At 38.5% G+C, this 19,244-nt stretch overlaps 2 protein-coding genes across 4 annotated transcripts in view; one reads left to right on the top strand and one right to left on the bottom strand.

The window, feature by feature from the left end:
* The first annotated feature begins 8,684 nt into the window (after window positions 1-8,684).
* hspb12 (heat shock protein, alpha-crystallin-related, b12) lies at window positions 8,685-13,170 on the top strand. Its single transcript, XM_077565033.1, has 3 exons — window positions 8,685-8,922; window positions 11,796-11,929; window positions 12,979-13,170. Exons 1-3 carry the CDS (start codon window positions 8,685-8,687, stop codon window positions 13,168-13,170), a joined length of 564 nt encoding a protein of 187 aa, XP_077421159.1.
* Window positions 13,171-13,436: 266 nt separating this feature from the next.
* LOC144052300 (chloride channel protein 2-like) overlaps window positions 13,437-19,244 on the bottom strand; it is a 104,227-nt gene continuing 98,419 nt past the window's right edge. For all 3 annotated transcript variants that reach the window (XM_077566233.1, XM_077566235.1, XM_077566234.1), the window contains one exon: window positions 13,437-15,677. In XM_077566233.1, coding sequence (XP_077422359.1) covers window positions 15,483-15,677 — 195 coding nt within the window. In that variant the 3' untranslated portion in view covers window positions 13,437-15,482. The remainder of the gene's footprint in view (window positions 15,678-19,244) is intronic.

Genomic DNA, 19,244 nt, shown 5'->3' with positions numbered 1-19,244 from the left:
CAATGTGTGAGTCTGTATGTGACGTGTGTGTAAGAATGTTAAGTATTGTAAGATGTCAGCAAGCTCCTCAAGCTTGCGCTGTTGAATCCAACGATTCCCTTTAAACATAGCCTGGCAATGGAGGTTGAACTTTTACTGGTGCTGGAAATTATTTAAAAGAAAAAAGTATGAATTGAGAATATATGATGTCTAACGACCGGGGTTGGTGTTGCCGCATCTACTGGATTGATAGTAACAGACAGCAACAACTCAGGGGGAAACACTGAAGCTGTGCCTTTCATTCCTCACCTTTGACCCCCCCACCTCCCTCATCATCATGTCGTCCGTACTGTCACCACTGTCCCCAGAAAAGCCATGTTGGCCTTTCATTTCAACGTGGCAAAGTAGATCGAAACAAGGTCGGCTGCTTGTCGTTGTTGGAACGTCCTGTGTTGCACCTCGTTTTGACGTCATCTGCCTTTTCGCTGACATTAAAAGTCGGCTGATGCGAGCTTGTGCTTTTGTGCTGACGTGACCGCACCGCTGGCCCATCGTCCTCATTTGTCAACTGTCCGTCTCGTTGAGTGTTACACCCTTGTCCAAGGCTCTATGTGTGTGCGTGTGCTTGTGACATTCAGCATCTTAGTCTACTGCATTTTCTGCCTCATTTGTCTCATTCATCATACATTCATTTACACGCTGACGTGTATGTTTGACAACTATTTGTCCTATGATAAAATCAGGAGCACTTTCCCCAAACACACGCACACACACAAGCACCCAGCCAGCTTGAGGCCCCCTCTGCTGTCTCCCCCGTCATTTCCTTCAGCCTCCCCGTCTCCTTCCCTCCCATCTTCTTTGTCTTGATGCCCGTTTCCTCGTCGTCGTGGCCCATGTCGGCCCACGTGTGTTCATTGTGTAACTATAAAGACTTCTAAATGCTACCTTTGCTGACAGGCAATTAGCTCGCCATGATAAAAGACACCACCTGACGAAAAACGAATCTCATCATTGTCAGTCTGTCTTTTTCCCCTTTGCGGGAAGTGATGTCGTAAAGAAGGCACATTTATGTTGCAGTATATGACTTTCTTCGAGCGTGGTGGCCCTTCAACTTTTGTTGAAAGTGAATGTATGAAATGAGCAGAGAAGAAGAAACAGGGTAAAAGCAAGTCATTGAAGTCCAATTGAATGTACTGTGACATCATCGCCGTCTGACATCCATCACTCATCCACTCCATCACACTTTCAACTCCCTCTGAAATCTCAGCCTGCATTTATTTATTTTTTTACCATTTGAATGATTTGCTTCCTATTTTGGCTGAATGTAATTAAATGAATATTGCCACCTTGAATTTGATAATAATAATAATCTTGTTTGCTGCATCTGACATAAGTTAATAAAAATATTGTTATTGTTCTTTGCAAAAAACAACTTGTGTATGATGTGATCATTATTTTTAGTGGTGCAATAGACTTCAACCCTGAACAGAATAAGCAGCAAATGATGGATGGCTGCCTCTGGAATGTCGCTTATAGGTCAGCATTTTATGAGAGTAGGAAGTGCGGGAAGCTCCATCAAGTGCTTTATGCTCATGGTTTGATAATGAATGTATAGCCCTCCAAACTCACTTTCACACTGCTGCTGCATGTAAGCGACCTGCAGTCAGCCAAGTGAACCACTATACTGATGTCTCTTCTTCATAATCAGCAGTTTAAATCATAAGAAAACACATGGAAATTATTCATCGTTAAAGTGACGCTGGGCTTTATTTTCATGAACAGCGTTAAGTAGCACCAGGGTTATTATAGTTTTGGAATTTTTCATTTTAGTTAGTTTTTATTTTGTTTTGGTTTTTAAATTTAGTTAGTTTTAATTCGTTTTCAAGATGGTTCTATTAGTTTTTATTAGTTTTAAGTTGTTTCATAAATAACCCCAATCAGTTTTAGTTTAATTTTAGTTAAAAAAAAAAGAAGCATATTACTTGTGCGCAATATTTAAAAAACACCATGGGAGCAACGTCATCTGAAGGTGCTTTTCTATTGGCTGCTGCTAGATGACGTCACTTTTGTGTGACACACTTTCAAATTTCGGTTAAAATCTAAATAAATCAACTTAAAAACCCATTTAAAATAACCCCCAAAGGCTCATGCATTAAATTTATTACCAAAGACTAAAACGAAAGACATTTTTGCTATAATTATAGTTAGTATTAGTTAGTTTTGTAAACATAAAATGTAGTTTCAGTTAGTTTTCATTTTTTAAAAAACATTTTCGTTTTTGATTTTATTCCATTAACGAAATTGTTTTTTGAATTTTAGTTTTTGTTTTTTCGTTAGTTTCAGTTAACTAAAATAACCTTGACTAGCACTGGCAGGCGAATCTAAGAGTGTTAGGTCCACGCCACTGTGGGAGGAGTCACAGCGAAGCTTATTTGAGTTGACTAAAACGAAAAAAATAACTAAAACTAAAATTCAAAAAACATTTTCGGTAACAACATAAAATAAAAACGAAAATGCTTCAAACAATAAAAAACAATTAACTGAAATCCATTTTACATTTACAAAACTAACCAAAACTTACTAAAATTATAGTTTTAAAAAAATGTCCTTAGCTTTTGTCTCTGGTAATTAATTTAATACATGAGCCTTTGATTTTAAATATGGTTTAAGTATATTTATTTTGATATTAACCGGAATAAGGACGTTTGAAAGTGTGTCGTACAGAAGTGACGTCATCTAGCAGCAGCCAATAGAAAAGCACCTTCAGATGACGTTACTCCTAGGTGACAATTTTGCGTATTTGACTTTTGGCTCTAATAACTCGCCTTGCCTGCTTTTTCATTTAATTCCGCCGAAATGCAACGCTAGGTAAGAAGTGAAACAAATACTGAAATTATGCATCAAGCATAAACTAACTCCTACTATGGAATTGTCACTCCGTTGGAGGCCTCTAGCAACATTATTCTGTGCCGACATGCCAAGCCTGGCGGAGGCGGGTCTGCCAAATTGTGAAACGTGCAGATAGCATTTGCATTTGCGCCCCACCTCGCTCATAATAGGTAAATTGTCAGAACACAATCTGAATCTTGGGTTTGGCGCAGGCCCTAAGTGATTTGATGCCCAGGGAAGATGCAGATTGCCCCCCACAATGATTTATGCACTGACTGCTTTATTTTAAAGCCAGCAAGCTTTGCCTCGCTTTATTGCACTTGGATGTAAAGGTAGAGTTAACAAGTTACAAGCAAGCTAAAAAGCTAATCCTATTTTCATGTTTTTTTTTATAGACAATGATGATTGACTGCCTCTACCCTAGGCCCGTTTCCCCCCCTCCTCCTTTTACTGCTTTCTTATCGCAGCAGCTGAGGGCTTGGACCTTTTTATTGTAAATGTGTTTGGGAAAAATTCTTCTTGTTTTTTTAAATCTTTTTTTTTTTTTTGCCTTGCAATTTCACACCCCCTTCACTAGATGGCACCCTAGGCGACCACCTAGTTTGCCTATGCCCAGGGCCGGGCCTGGTTTGGCGTAAAATAGTTGAAAAGGAGTAAATAGCTGCTAGATCAGAACAACAATCAGTTACGAAACATTAATCCTGATGGAATATCCTCCAACCCAGTGCAAGGTGTGGAAAATATCCTCAAGCCACCAAGGCCCATAGAATCACATGATTTGATTACGTGGAGAGAGAACCAAAGCGCTATAATGATATATACGCTCACAACTATTGCGTATACTGCATATGTGCATATTGCAAGTTATGGACTCCCGATCATTCTGGTTAAACATTGGACATGCTGTGAGGATGGTTCCAACCATTCCTAAACGAAGCGGTTTCAACTCCACTGACTCGTGGGTAGACTCCATACAAGCAGTCCACACCATAAAAGCTGTGATGAGCTAACTGACATGGCGACATTATCGTTATTCCGCTATTACAAGGGCAAGGGACAGCAATCAGTGAGCAAGCATACTGTCAAGGTGGACATAAGTACATAGCCGGGAGAGTATATCTCATTTTTTCATGACAACGTGGATGTGAGCTTGCATCCATTTGCCTGATTGGGAGGGGGAGGGGTTGTTAATATCGGGAGGAGATGATTTCAAAGCGCAACACACACACGTGGTTTGGTGGAATATGAAATAAAATGAACAAAAACTTCAAATTAAATCAAAATATCTCCCAATCTGAAACTTGTCTGTGGCAAAAGGTTTCCAACCGCTGTCTTGTGCGGAAAAAATACCAGTGATGTCATTGACTAATCGATTTTGCATCAACTGTTTTTATTATCAATATCTTTACAACCCCAATTGATCACTGTGTTGACCCACAATGATCAATTCTGACCTAGGAGACATCAGCCGTTGTGACTGACGAGTTGGTGACATCTGGTAGGTCTGGAGAAATGTGTAATTAATTGATTGTTTTCAAAAACATTTTGTCCCTCTGCTTTTTCTCCCAACTGTTCATCCCATCTGTTGTTTATTCTAAAAGGAGGTCTTGCCTGAGGCTGCCTTTGCATACTCACTGGAGGGCAACGACACAAAACAAGGACAACTTTGCAAAAGTTTGATAGAAATGTGAGATGTTGGTCATCTGGAACTGGACCTGACTACAGAAGAAACGTCTGCATGAGACTGCAGTTCTCTTTGTATTTATTTTACGCCTCATAAGATTTCATTGCTGTTTTGTCTGCACAACATTAGATTCCATTTTATTGTCTATCTACATAAATTGAGTTTTATGTTTGTTTCTTTTCTTGTCTGATTTGGTTAGTCTACTTTTAGATTATTCACCCCTACCCACTTGCTCATGATTCGACAAATCTTTTTTTATTACCTTTCTTAAATTTAGTTTTTGTTTTAGCACAATATTAGCATTCATGACATTACTTATTTGTGAGGAAAAAAAACCCCTCATGATCCTAAGGGCAAACTGACATTCTCCAGTTTCAACAAGCTTACCTTTACCACCATGCCACCATTTATATGAAAGGCAATCTTTTTTTTAATCAGGCGGTAAGCAAGACAAGTCCGAACAACACTGACAAAGCCATTTTAGCGCCTCTATGTTGACCCCCTTCCGGTTGACGCTGCTGATGTCACGTGACCTCGCGGTCTAAAAATAGCACTCGTACGGCACCCCATTGCCCATTGCATCATCTGCAAGGGGAGATATTGGACTAATTACAGGCCGATCTCTCTACTCTCTCAATTTTCCAAAAAAATTGAAAAACTCTATGCAAATAGACTAGATAATTTCATTGAAAAGTATGAATTGGTAAATGACGGTCAATATGGATTCAGACCAAAAAAGAGATCCACATCAATGGCATTAATGGAGCTAATGGAAGAAATAACCAGTTCTCTGGACCAAATAAATACGCAGTAGGAGTATTTGTAGATTTGATTTTATTTTTTAAAGCATTTGACTCAATAGATCATCATGTTATGTCATTAGGAAACTTGAAAATGTGGAATTAGAGGAGTTACACTCAACTGGTATAGGAATAGGAATCCATATGTACAAATGGGAAATCACAAATCGACTCAACTGGATATTACTTGTGGAATCCCACAAGGGTCGGTTTTGGGACCAAAATTGTTTATTATGTATATAAACGACATCTGTATGGTCTTGAAAATCTTTAAAGTTTGTGCTATTTGCAGATGACACAGACATTTTCTGTTCTGGGGACAACCTGCAGCTGTTTGTGGAGGTGGTCACCAAAGAATTAAATAAACCTAAACATGGTTTGACTTAAACAAACTTTAAGTAAATCTGAATGAAACCAAACTGATGTTGTTTGGAAACCGTAAAATGAATACACAAATAATACTGAGGATTTAAATAATGTTCAAAATGTACGGGTTTATGAGGCCAAATTTCTGGGTGTGATTCTTGACGACAAAATCTGCTGGAAAGCACATATAAAACATTTTAGGGCAACTGTTGGATTGTTGGGAAAGGCCAGACACATATTAAATAACAAAACAATGTATATTTTGTATTGTTCATTAATATTACCATATTTGAATTACTGTGTAGAGGTTTGGGGTAATTCCTACAAAACCACAATACAGTCAGTATGCACACTGCAACAAAAAAAAAAAGGCCATAAGAATAATAAATCATGTAGGGTACCTTGAACACACCAATAAACTCTTTTTAAAATAACGCACACTAAAGTTTAGGGATCTGGTAGATTTTAAAACTGGTCAAATAATGTAGAGTATGGGCATATAGCAAATGATAAAATGCTGCCCGGCAACATACAAAAACTATTTACAGAGAGAGAGGAAAGTTATTATTTGAGAGGGGAATTGAAATTTTAAATCTAAACATTATGCTCGCACAAAACTCAAAAGTATGTGCATTTGGATCTGTGGAGTGGTTTTGTGGAATGGTCTTGAGGAATTAAGAAATTGCATTCAAAAAAATCATCTTTGCTAAATACTACACAAGGGAGGAATAATAAAAAAGTGGTTGAAAGTAAAATTTTTGTTAAGGCATTTAAAGGCAGTTAAAGTAATAAGTCAGGTAAAATCGGGCTAGGACTAGATAAGCAGTTGCTTCATCCCATTCCATTTCGAACAGTAAGAACAAAAACAGTTCAATTTCATCCTTGTTTTGTGGACTAACTATAAATGTCTCTGTCTGTCATTTGTTTTTGACACAATTGCGACATTATGCTCTTTTGTTTTATTGTCATTTTAAATGTTGGAAATGTTGGACTTGACCTGTATAAACACACTTCTTGCACAAACCCCAGCGAGTCCATTTGCGTCCACAATGTAATTCATTTTAAAGGCAGAGTCCAAAGTTTTCACACAGAAATAAACACTGGATGCATACACATGAAATCCTTCTCAATTAACACCTCTGGGCTTATGTGGTGGGGATCAACCCCCCCTAGCCTGTATTGGGCTATTTTGTTGTGTTTTGCCATAAGAGGGACGCTTTTGGGTGTAAAGTCAATGTTTACACCTCCAGCCAATCACAGAGCGGGGGGGGGGGGGGGGGGGGTGTCGCTGAAGGCAGGCGCAATGTTGACGGGAACAGTGGGGGTTGAGCCATGGGAGGAACCCGTTTTCAATTGTTTGTTTACAAACGGTCAAAACTTGAAGGATCTTTGCGCAGTTTGTCACTTTTTTTTACTCAGGACTGCCACCTCTGGCCCAAAGCGTAACTGCAGCATCTGTGTCAGGCTCGTTCATGCTGCGAGTATGTGCACGATCGTTAATCAGCCACAGTTGACGAACGAAGTCATGAGGTAAGAAAAACTCCGCTCCTCCCCTCCCCAAAGAAACTGTGGAGTGTGAGTGTCCGCACACTCTACTATAAAGGGAAGATAAAAGCTGATAGGTCAGAATAAAAGAGTCAGGGCTCTTCGTACTCATCTGGGCATTGGTGGAGCATGCATGATGTAGAAAAAGCTTTAATATTTCCTTTTTAAACTGCACAATGCACCTTTAAGACCCCAGCTTTAACTCATTCACTGCCATTGATGACTATAGACGTCAAAAATTCATGAGAAGTATTTCTATTCTACATTTTTTTCATTTCATTAAATTTTGTATGAAAACATAATTTTTTTTATTGTACATTTATAACAGATATATAATTATCATGCGATTAATTACGATTAAATTTTAATATATATATTATTTAAATTAGGCCCATCGGGCGATACATTTTTTAAATTGTAATTGATCACATGACTTCATTAGTTAACTAACGATTAATCTCTTCTAAATTTACAATAATTGCTTTTCTAGGTTTTTAAACTCTTGTTAGCAAAAGTGGAAAAAAAATGTTAAACTAATAGAAATAGTTCAGTTTCAGAAGTATTCGGTTTAGGTGAACAATATGGGATTTTTAATAGGTTTTAGGTGAATTAATGAGCACACACTCACACGCACGCACATGCACATACTCACGCACATACAAAAAAAGAAAAAGAGAAAGAAAAAAAAGTGAGTGAGCAATGATGATGACATGTCGAATTGGTAAGATTACCGAATTAACAAAGCTGAGCTCTCTATCAAGAAAAGAAAAAAGCAACAAATAGAAATAGTTCAAATGAATTTTTGACGTCTATAGCCGTCAATGGTAGTGAATGAGAATGAGAGGAGCCGCTTCGATTGGCCGGGAGTTGGCTGTGTTCCATCTCACAACAACACAAACTTCCCCTTATGCCCAGTGCAAAGTCTTGAGAAGTGCTAAAAGACAGAAAACACCACCCATGCATGCACACAGACTGTGCTTTGCTCACATATAATGCACATATTTGTATGAGTGAGTATGTGTTGGGCATGGGTCTATCATGATATATGTGTTGTTGTTTTTTCACTGGGAGGAAGTCCCTTCATTTATTTTCTGCCTTTCTATTAGCCAGTAAGCACAACTCAAATGTTCTTGCATTATTGATAAAGGCAGGGTGTGACCCTTGCTTCCAATCCAGCGTGCTATTTGTGAGCACATGCCAGAGGTATCATCGGGCCTCAACGCACGGAGGTCTTGCTCTTTATCAGTTTGTCCGTTACATTCTTCACTCAAGTGCTCGGCCTGTTAGCCATCTATGGCTAAATGAAGATGACAATGGAGCCAGTGGTTGTGCTCCGGTAACCCACAAGGCACTGGGGCTTTATAAAGAAGCCACCGCAGCGGGAGATGTTGTTTCTGGAGTGAGAGTGTGTTGTTGGTGAAATGGAGTCACGGACTTCTTCTAGTCGTCGATCGTCTTCCTCCTATCGCTCCTCAGCCCGTTACAGCTCGGCCAGTAGTTTTCATTCGCGGGCTGGATCGGCTGAGTCGTTAAATGTTCTTTTAGAGCCTTTTCTTGATTCACCCGATTCATCTCATCTGTTTGGTGAAGAGGGCCAGGGAGGGCTCGCTAGCCAGGACCCGTTTAGCAGGCAAGGCAGATCCTCTTATGGACACACTGGTAAGTCTGCTGAGTTGCGCACGTGCAATCCAATAGATGCACTTCGACAGGTTCACCATAACAATGAGGTCATTACCGTTAGCTTGACTAATCGAGTATACAGCATGTAGGGAGACATTTCAAGTCCAGTTGTGAACAAATGAAACTCATTCACTGTCATTGACAGCTATAGACGTCAAAAATTCATTTTAACTATTTTTATCAGTTTAACATTGTTTTCCCCATTTTTGTTAACAAGAGTATGAAAACCTAGATTTTATTTGTACGTTTAGAACAGATATAAAATTTGTGATTAATCGTGAGTTAACTAGTGAAGTCGTGATTAATTACTATTAAAAAATTTAATCACCTGATGCTCCTAATTTTTAATAACCTTGTCTTAAAAAAAATAAACTTTTTATTTTTAATAATGTTTTTTTTAAAGGAAAAAATATTTTAAAATAGGGGCGTCGGGCGGTTACAATTTTTAAACGTAATTAATCGCATATCTTCACTAGTTAACTCACGACTAATCACAAATTTTATATCTGTTCTAACACAAAAAAAAAATTCTAGGGTTTTATACTTTAGTTAAAAAAAGTGGGAAAATGTTAAACTAGAAATAGTTCAAATGGATTTTTGACGTCTATAGCAGTCAATGGCAGTGAATGAGTTAAATGTTGGAGTGAAACTAATCTTTTCCCAACTACTGTCAACTGTCAAGGGGCCATTGAGCAAGGCAGTCATCAGACCATCCCAAGCCTGTCTGTGTGTGAGCTGGTTCTCTGTTTGTGATGTGCAACACAATTAAACTGACTAAAGTCCGAGCTGAATTTCAAGCTGGATCGATTATAATGAGGATAATAAATTGAGAATTTCATTCAAATAATAGTACCAATTAGCGGGGGAAACCTATTAAAAAAAATGATAATAATAAAATTAAAAGAAGCTTAAATGTCAAGGTTCTCCCCCCCTACTATTTCATCATCACAATGTTGGAAAATAAGAACTTTTTTCATTAGAAGGAAGCCGAGCTGTAGGAGGAAGGGGTCGAAGTAATGACCCAGAATGTCTCATCATCATCAACTGGGCCTCACAAAGAACTAATAGCGAAAGGGAAATACAAAGGGTGGGAAAACAAGGATGCAGTACAATACTGTACTCTGACTGTAGGGTTCCAACAGCCGTTTAGGAAACGACACATAGACTGACCTTACTGGAGCAAATTGAATAGTAAACATTTGTACTAAAGTTGCTAAATTACTTTGTCTCAACTATAAACACAATCTTGAAATTATGAAAGAATCTTTGTAACAAAGTAATATTTTCCATTAAGCACACAATTGTCAGTGAGGCTTTGCTGCAATTACCAGATCCATTGTGCAGTCATGGCAAGCATATCGTCACCCTCTTAGAATAATTGCCTCAGTCATTTTTTGGGGCAAAAAATATTATTATTATTTGCCTAAATCATCTTCTCGTGATGCAAATGGTTAAATTTTTTGTGTTTCCTGAAAAATCTGAAAAAATTTACTCGGTCATTATTTTAAGAAGCCGTCGATATTTGGAAATTAACTGAAAGGGGGGGGGGGGGAACTCATTTTGAAATAAATATTTTCTATGGGCTATGATTATGATGCTTAGTTAAAAAAAAAATCATTGATATGAAACAAACTTCTTAAAAAAAAAGTTTACACACCCCTGTTCAAACACCAAGTTTTTGTGATACACAAAAATGAGACCATGATAATATTTTCAAAACTTTTTCTACCATTCAGCTGTACAATTCAAGTGACTTAAAAATGTATGTAGTTTTTCCCCTGCCGAAGAAACAGCTGAGTTTGCACCTCTTATAACTGGGATGTAGCAGTGTTCACAATTAACCAATTTCGTTCAAACACATGTTAAATTTGAGTTAGCACACACCTGCCACATTTTAAAGTGCCTCTATTATACATACTATTATATTATATTACATTATACACTTCTAGTAGGCTTTTCCTGCATTTCCCTCCACGTTATCCTGGGGCCTTAAGGCCCCATTTCCAGCTGAAGAAAACACAATGATTTGATATACACTGCATCTCAATAACATGGGGTGTGTAGACTTTTGACTATTTATCTGGTTTATGTCGTTATTTGTGTGATTTGTGTTCTAATGCTGTAACAATAGAATATTTTTAGAATTGATTAATCAACTAATTTGCTTCATTTTAATTTGGCATTAAAGTGTATTAAAAAAAATTCCAACGATTACTGTTTATTTTATTTACAGCGATTGGTGTTTACTTCGTATTTGTGTAGCGATAAAAAAAAAAAGTGTGTGTGTGTGTGTGGGGGGTGATGTTGTACTATGTTACCGGTTCGGTCATTGTTTTCCAAAGTAAAAACAGATGTCTGCAAATGTCTTATTTTGATTCAACACCGAAGATAATTAGTCGTTTTTCATTAAGTCCGACAGAAATCAGTGAACAATTATATGCTGAAATCAGCATTTGGACAATTTTAGATAAAAAAATGGCGCCAAACGATTATTCCATTAGTAAAATATTTGTCGGTTAATGTGATAATCGATTACTTGTGGACGAATCGATTAATTTTGACAGCTCTAAACTGCTCAGCAATTGTGCCTCTAATATGATTTCCAACTGATACATTCCTACAGAATGAAGAGTGTTTTAAGCAAGTAGAAACAACAAACTACAAATGAAGCATCAACGGTACTATCCATATTCCATGTAGATAAGAATGCTGCTTTTGAGAAAGTCATGTTAAATAATGAGTTCAGTTAATGCTGCAGCCGGCTGGTCAACATGTATATTATACACTACCATATGTTTTCCTACCTGCTGTCTTCTAATGTGTTGCAGCTTCAGTGGGCGGTGCTGCGCCAGTTTGCCAGACCAGCGCCGGAAGTGTGCAATGTATGGGAGATAGCTACTATATTTCTGCCGATGTCAGCCAGTTTGAGCCGCATGACGTGGTGGTGATGGCGTATAACCACCACGTCGTCATTCATGCTCAGAAGGTGTGTGTGTTCTACAGCAATCATTTTGTGGTAAATAAAAAAATAAAAACATCTGATTGTGATTAATAAAGTTTTCAAAGAATTCCAACAATTCAGAACCAACAATAATCAATTGCTTGATTGAAAATATATGTCACATTGCAACAACAGTAACATGGATGTGTCCAGACTAGGGGTGTCAAAATTAGTGCGTTAAGTTAATTTATAGTTCTTTTACCTTCACAATATTATTATTTTTTTTAATTATTATTCAATTAATGACCACCCCTTACTTGAAAAGCCTGCACTGAGGGAATTCCAGTTGCAACAAAGCAGACACGTCCACGACAAAATTTAGCAGTAATAAATTGAATAATAATGCATATATTTGTGAAGACTGGGGTCAAGTTGTATTTTACAATTTTGAAAATGTGCAGAATTTCACAAGTTAAGTCATGTTAAAAAATAGATAGCTCTTAATATGAAAAGAAAAATGCACTGACCTGTCATCGTCTTACAAATGCATTTATGCCATCTAGTGGCAGAAAAATTACCGCAACACAAATCCATATCAAACTCTTTTTTTACAGTATAGTACAGCTTTTTAGTTTTAACTAAATTTTATGAATTATTGTGAAATGACTATATCAATGACTAAAAGATCCAACCATATTTCTATTATAAAATTTTTTCACTTTTATGTTGACAAGAGTATGAAAACTACATTATATTACATTTGATTGTACATTTCAGACAGATATAAAATTTGTGATTAATCGGGAGTTAACTATTTAAGTCATGCGATTAATTATGATTAAAATTTTTAATTGCCTGACACTCCTAGCGCAGACATTTCAAGGGTGTGGATGTTGAATAATAAAAAAAAAAAGGCCACTTGAGTTTAGTTTAATACTTTTACACTCATGTATACATTAGTTTTTCATATACTACAATTCATAATGACCAATGTCAGTTTTGATAAAGGCTCGTTTATTTTTTGTATTAATGTTTTGTTTTTGATTTGATCCGCCTGGGCTTTTTTAAATGTACACCTTCTGTGTGTTCATCAGGTGATGGACGACGGCAGCGTCAGTGACACATTTACCCACAAGTCCCAGTTCCCCAAGGACATGAACCCCCTTTCAATCTGTGGAACCTTTAACCATGATGGTGTCCTGATGGTGAGCGTCCGCCGGAGCAACTCTGCAGATGGGCGGGATCCTGTGGCCGGCCCCACCTTCCGCAGCGAAGCTCACCTTTGACCACACACACTCAAAAGTTCTGCGGAGATCTCAGCTTCTGTTGTGTTGAATATCACAATCTCAATTATTGTAATGATTCTGATGCCGTACAAATAAATTTTTGTCCAACATTGTTTTAGAGATTATTTCCGTGCTTTGACTATTCTTGGCTGATTTGTGTGGATAATGACAGCAATGGCAAAACTTTTCAAAGTTGTGACATTTTGGTTTACATTTAAGATTTATGTTGCTGGAAAGGATCTAATAAAAAAACAAAACGACAACAATTTCATGTTAAAATCTCATTTATTTGTCCCTGATATACAAAACACTTCTGCATTTTTCACTGTGAAAAATATCTTGACATTGTTCCGCTCTCTCTGGTTTGGGCCCTTACAGTGTATGTTCCCACAAAAGAGCCCTCAAAAGTGGATTGAAGGTAGCCCCCCATGAATGGTGCATGGTTTTAAATCAAGGTCCACCTTGACAAGACCATGATAAAAACACTCACACATCATTGCGCGAGTGTCAACTAGCATCCATGCAACATGAATCACCACAAGATCTACAGTATTAATAAACAACACAGACAAAAATCTTCATGAACTCACTTAATAATTCCTTGACAACTTAAACGAGTTGACTTGAGTTAGAAAAGGTTTGGGGAAACCTCCCCTCTTCAGTAGTCAAATGTTAACTCAAGCTCACGTGGCTCACTTCCAGTATACAGTCATTTTTTACACTTTTAAAGTTTTCTTTAAAAAAATAAGGTTATATTTGCTTTCATGTCATCAATCAAACGTGAGATGAACGACTGTTATTGCACAATTTGATTATCTACACTTAGATCAGCCATAAGAAAAGAAACCAATAAGAAAAAATCTCGACAACTCCAGACTTATAAATACGCATCTTCTTCTGAGTGGTCACTGATGATCGCTGTTAAACATTTATGAGGTTAAAAGGCTGACAGAATGATGCAATGAGACACGTAGAAATAAAAGAAAGCCTGCTAGTAGATATTGTTTGGGCCTTGTGGTTGCTATGGCAATGTACAGTATGTGGCCAAGTCTCCCCCATCTGTGAAGAACTCCTCAAACACACCCAGAGCCCAATGCTATGACGTGAAGAAGAGCGCCAACATGTTGGTCCCTTTCAATATTCAATGATGGCGTGCGGGGCCGTCATCAGAACAACTTGAAATGTTTCAGACAGTACAATAAAAGACAGAAGAAGAATAAAATTACGATCAATAATTTTATACAAAAAGTCCCCAAGTCTCTGAGAAAGAGAATAGTTGAATATTAAAGATTGGTTAAGACATGAAATTATGATTTGACATTACAGTCATGATCCCCATCTCTTTTAAAAACATCTGAGTAGAAATAGAACCCGTGCGATGGGCGGAGTATGCCAGGCAAAAATGTGATCTCGTGCAAATGGCATTTTGTCTTCAGTGGTCGTTATTCGCATGGAAGACAAATCAAAAAGTGTTTTCGTGCCACTTGTGGAGCAATCATTTAGCGGCAGTTTCAATTGATTACCTCTCGATTTCATTTTGTGTTTCGAACTTGATTGCATTCTGTTCTTATTTATAATGTGCAGGTCACAGGATTTTTCTAAGATGCAGCTACAGGGCTTGGAATAATAATGGCCGTTAGCTAATACGGCGATCGAAGACGGATTGATGAGGAGGACGAGAACAGCTGCTTGCGTAATGAAAACTTCCATCTTCGCGCCATCTATTTGCTCCATGATACTCGTTCTCTCGCTCACTTGCTTCCATTAGCGTCCTCTCAACATTCTCTGATCGGTAACTGCTATATTTAGATGGCCGACGTTTCCACAACCGTGTTTGTGTACCATATGCGTGGCTCCTCATAAGGAAGGAGTGTGCATTATTCAAATGGCTTCAGGACATCGGGCATGACTGCTTGCGTCATCCATAATCTTGAAACGATTCACCTTTCCAGTGTGCCACATCAATAGGGAAAAAATTCAACAAAATCCAGCATGTCTGCCTCTCGAGGCAAACATGCATACAGTATCACTTTCTTACAGTACACACAGTGGAAGAGCAAATGGAAGACTGGTTGTCCGGACATTACAAGCACCTCAAATGAACAAAACGTTTGCGTAAGAACATCCCTTTTGAAAAGACTTGACGACGCAGGTTGTCATGTGTTTTGCTCCCCTGTGGATTTTTGTGAAGGACAATGAGAGAAGAAGAGAACTCTTTCCACTATTAAATATTGATCCGAAGCCCCGAGGATTTGGGGGATTACGGACCTCATAACGTCTCCTTTTGACGCTTCCTCCACCTCTTCTGGGCATCACTGGGACTTTTCATCAGACTCCGACAGGGTGAGGTCGCCGGGCAGCGACGTGCTCTTTTGCCGATCCCACAGCTTGTGGAGCTCAGTTGCCTCGTTTTCACTGCTGCTGGTGCCGCTGTCCCGGAAGCTGGCCAGAGGTGGGCGCACCTTCACGCCTTTCACCGTCACCGAACCCTCGATTGCTTTGCGAAGCTGGACGGACAGAAAACAGACAGAAGTCAAGTCTAGGTCCTTGGGATACCTGATGGAGGGAAAAAAAATGAGGAAAAAGTCCAAAATGTTACTGCCAAATTCAAAAGACTTTTCAGAGACTGCTTGTTCCAGTGAGACAATTACAAGCTACTTTCAGCTTGTGTTCCAACAGAGTGGCTTCATAGTGAAAGAGTGCGAGTACTAGACTGGCCTGCCAGCAGTCCAGACCTGTCTCCCATTGAAAATGAGTGGTGCAGTATGAAGCGCAAAGTACAACATCGAAGACCCCATTGTACATCAAGCAAGAATGGGAAATAAACAAAGATTTAACAATAAGCATGATTAGTTTCAAATACTTTTTGAGCACAGTGGTCCCTTGCTACTTCACGGTTGACTTATTGCAGATTCACTCCATTGCAGATTTGTATCCCTCCATTTCTCTTTTGCAATATCTGAGTAAATATAAACAGCTTTTTAATTCAACACATTCTGTTAAATTTTTAATCAAAAAGAGAATATTTGGTTAATTAAGAAATGTGTATCATAAATTAAAAAAAAAAGTTGACAATTTACTCACTGTATTGTTAGAAGGAAAGGTGACATAACACAGCAGAAAGCCAGAGCCCAGGCTTCAGGGAGGGGGCAAATGAAAAGCATTATGAATACCCTACAGACAGCATTAACTTGCCTCATATATTTGGATAAATTCACGTAGCACTGCAGTGCATCCATTCATTGAATGGCGCCCGCTGACCAGTATTATCACAGACAGCATTTACAGTACTGTACATAAACACACGTGAGTACGCTGACGCCGCAGCCATATTGGATGAGGCAAAGTGAAGCTATTTGTAAAGCTGCCTCATTCAGTTTCTCTTAGGAGATATATCACCAAGGCAAAACTCATGGGTTTAATAAGGAACCATTACCTTTGATTGTATGATCCCATTCTAACTCAATCTTACTAATTATTTGCCGATTTAATGGCAAATACAATTGCCACATCCAATATGGCGGATGTGCTGACATATCGCTTCGAACGGGCCAACCTGTTTAAACGGTGTCTGCAGCCGAATTAAAAAGAAATAAGGAAAGTAAATTCCAACCTCATTTTAGATGCCCAAACGATATGCGGTTCCCGTGGTTTCTTTTTTCACGTGTTTGTTTAGTTGCTGACACTAATGTAGTATGTCCCTCTTCACTTGCCGTACGCTCGTCGTGTGCGTCAGCGTCCTCTGAATTCCTTCATTAAAACTATGTACGCGTTGTACAGACATGTCTTCCCACACACAATAGCAAACCAAAAAAAAAAAACTTGCAGCTTCACTTTGAAAAATGTACATGACTCTCGCATGTCAACATTGACATATTCGTCATGTATAAGCCAGCGTACCTAACATTATTTTTAGTAAGGCCGTGATTGGCTGTTGCGGATAACACTGGCCATCAATCAAACAAAATCACACCACTATTTCTTCTTTTTTTTATGTCTTGGTGATAAACAACTCAACATTAGTATTATAAAACACAAAATTAGCTTCAATGAAAAATAATAAAAAAACATTTTTAGGGATCCACAGACCCCTACGGTCCCCCCATGGCGACGGGTGTGAGGAAGCATATCCACCTCCAAGCTTTTTTTGGAATGTGTTGCAAGCATCAAATTCCAAATAAGTGAATATTTGACATTTGATGTTATTAGTAATGATGATTAAAAAGAGCTGAAGTTGGAAATTACATAATCAGGCAAAAATTCACACCTCTGGTAAGTTTTATTGCGAAGACAGTTGGACCCAAATGGCTGCTACAGATCCTGAAAGTTTGTACTATGCTATATTGCATCTACTTTCGGTTTTAGGATCATATGCTAGTCTACACGCTGAGAACACAAGCGTTTTTCACATTTTACACCAGAATGTCTCCTCCGAGAGGTAATGGGTGGGGTGGGGGAGATCAGGATCAGAGTGCAGCGTGTGCTACAAAGTAAGGAAAATAAGGACAGAATGACTTTTGATGCTGTGTGTTGAAGAGATTTGACAGCAAAAAATTGACAAGGAGAAAGTCGAAGAAGAAATGTCCACACTGCTAATGCTTAACAGATAAAAGATTATGTCACAAGCATTGTGTCCCAAATGGTGCCAAAGAACATACTTAAGCGTCAGTGGAGAAATGCGTGCCATAAGTAAAATGAGTGAACGTGAACGTTTATTTTTTTAAACTGTTTTAAATCCAGGTGTTCTATATATGACTCAAGTGCACCCGATGCTGCGTCAGAGTAGTCAACTGGCATAAGATGTGTTGCTACCTTGTTTAATAGCTGATCCACTCCTGCTTTCAATTCATGATCACAAAGTAATGGTCATCCTCACTTTATTTTATTTTTCTCGTATCTACAGTAATTTCTGGCTTATAAAGCGCACCCGACTTGTAAGCCATTTTTAATGTTACGGCACCGGGTTTTCGCTACTTTCTTTTCCATTATAAGGGCGCAAATTGTCTCGCTCTCGTTCTGTCTCTCCTACTGTATTTGGGCTCATTTGCTTTATAGTACAGGCCTTATAATCCAGAAATGACTGTACTTTTGTTGATACAAGCATGGCTCAGTGGTAGGGTGGTCGTCTCCCACCCGTGAGGTTGTGGGTTCGATCCTCACTCCTGGTGACCATTTACATGTCCTTGAGCAAGACACTGGACCCCGATGAACACCTGGCAGCGCCGTGCACGGCAGCATGGACAACTGGTGTGTGTGAATGTGTGAATGTGAGGCTTCAATTGTAAAGCGCTTTGGGCACCATATGGCGCAGCTAAAGCGGGATATAAAAAGCAATTTGACTTCTCTCATCATTGGAAAATTTCAAAAAGCACAGAAAGCTTTCTGTCCCTGCTGTTCTTTTTTTTTATTTTTAATTTTTGGCCATATAGTTACTTTTCAAATGTCACATGTTGGCTTGTGAAGCAATGTTTTAAATGAATAAACTATTACATTCAGAGTTCACAGATACATTTTATCCATTTCAAATTTGGGTATAAATCTGTGATTTAGTTTGTTCACATCCTAAAAATGGTAAAACATCGAGTGCGTCTGCATTAAATCACTTAACTCATTTGTTCTCCAAAACAAACGTATTTAATATTACCATGCTCCCAAAGACGTATTTATATGTTTTTCTTTTTGCGTGCGTGTGTGTTTTTTTTTTATGCTAGCAGTGGTGTCAAAGTCCGGTCCTCGAGTTCTGCATGTTTTCGAGGTTTCTCTACTCCAACACATCTGATTCAATGATCAGGATCATTATCAGGCTCCTGCAGAGCTTGCTGATGAGCTAAAATATGAATCAGCTGTGTTGAACATGCAGGACTCAGGCACTTGAGGACCGGACTTTGACACCACAGTTTTAGAGGTTTCCCATGTTCAACACAGCTGATTCATATTTAAGCTAATCAGAAAGCTCAAAAACATGCAGGACACGTGCGGTAGAGCATACAGAAGGCTTTGATGCAGCCTTTGAGCTGAAGAGAACGGGTGAAGCAATGGTAGTAATTACAAAAACGGCCATTAGGTGACAGCAG

The sequence above is a fragment of the Vanacampus margaritifer genome, chromosome 5 (genome assembly GCF_051991255.1).
Source record: "Vanacampus margaritifer isolate UIUO_Vmar chromosome 5, RoL_Vmar_1.0, whole genome shotgun sequence".
Lineage (NCBI taxonomy): Eukaryota > Metazoa > Chordata > Actinopteri > Syngnathiformes > Syngnathidae > Vanacampus > Vanacampus margaritifer.
Note: the sequence above shows the minus strand (reverse complement) of the source record. Positions and strands in the feature narration are given on the sequence as shown.